Genomic DNA, 282 nt, shown 5'->3' on the forward strand with positions numbered 1-282 from the left:
CGCCCCTCCCCCTCCCGGCCGTGGCCCCGCCCCCTCAGCCGCTCCAGCTCCGCCTCCAGCCGCTGCAGCCCGCTCCGGAGGTCGCTCAGGGTCTGCTCCAGGTGCTCCTCGCGCCGCCGGCTCTGCCCCGCCTGCCGCAGGTACTCCAGGTAGAGGCAGAGCCCGCCCACGCCGAACACCAGCGCCTCGCCCAGCAGCTCCGCCCCCAGCTCGGCCGCCGCCTCCTCGTTCAGGGGCTTCACCTGAGCCCCCCGGAACCCCAGCAGCCGCATCTTGGTGCGC

General features: G+C 76.2%; 1 protein-coding gene across 1 annotated transcript; it reads right to left on the reverse strand.

Annotated features, from left to right (window-relative positions):
* Window positions 1-4: 4 nt before the first annotated feature.
* Window positions 5-276, reverse strand: OPA3 (outer mitochondrial membrane lipid metabolism regulator OPA3; the record flags this gene model as incomplete). The annotated part of the gene is made up of 1 exon (XM_041425065.1): window positions 5-276. A coding segment is annotated over exon 1 (268 nt), but the record flags the coding sequence as incomplete, so codon positions are not given.
* Window positions 277-282: the final 6 nt, after the last annotated feature.

This window comes from Onychostruthus taczanowskii, unplaced genomic scaffold (assembly GCF_017590055.1).
Source record: "Onychostruthus taczanowskii isolate IOZ18803 unplaced genomic scaffold, ASM1759005v1 scaffold8602, whole genome shotgun sequence".
NCBI lineage: Eukaryota > Metazoa > Chordata > Aves > Passeriformes > Passeridae > Onychostruthus > Onychostruthus taczanowskii.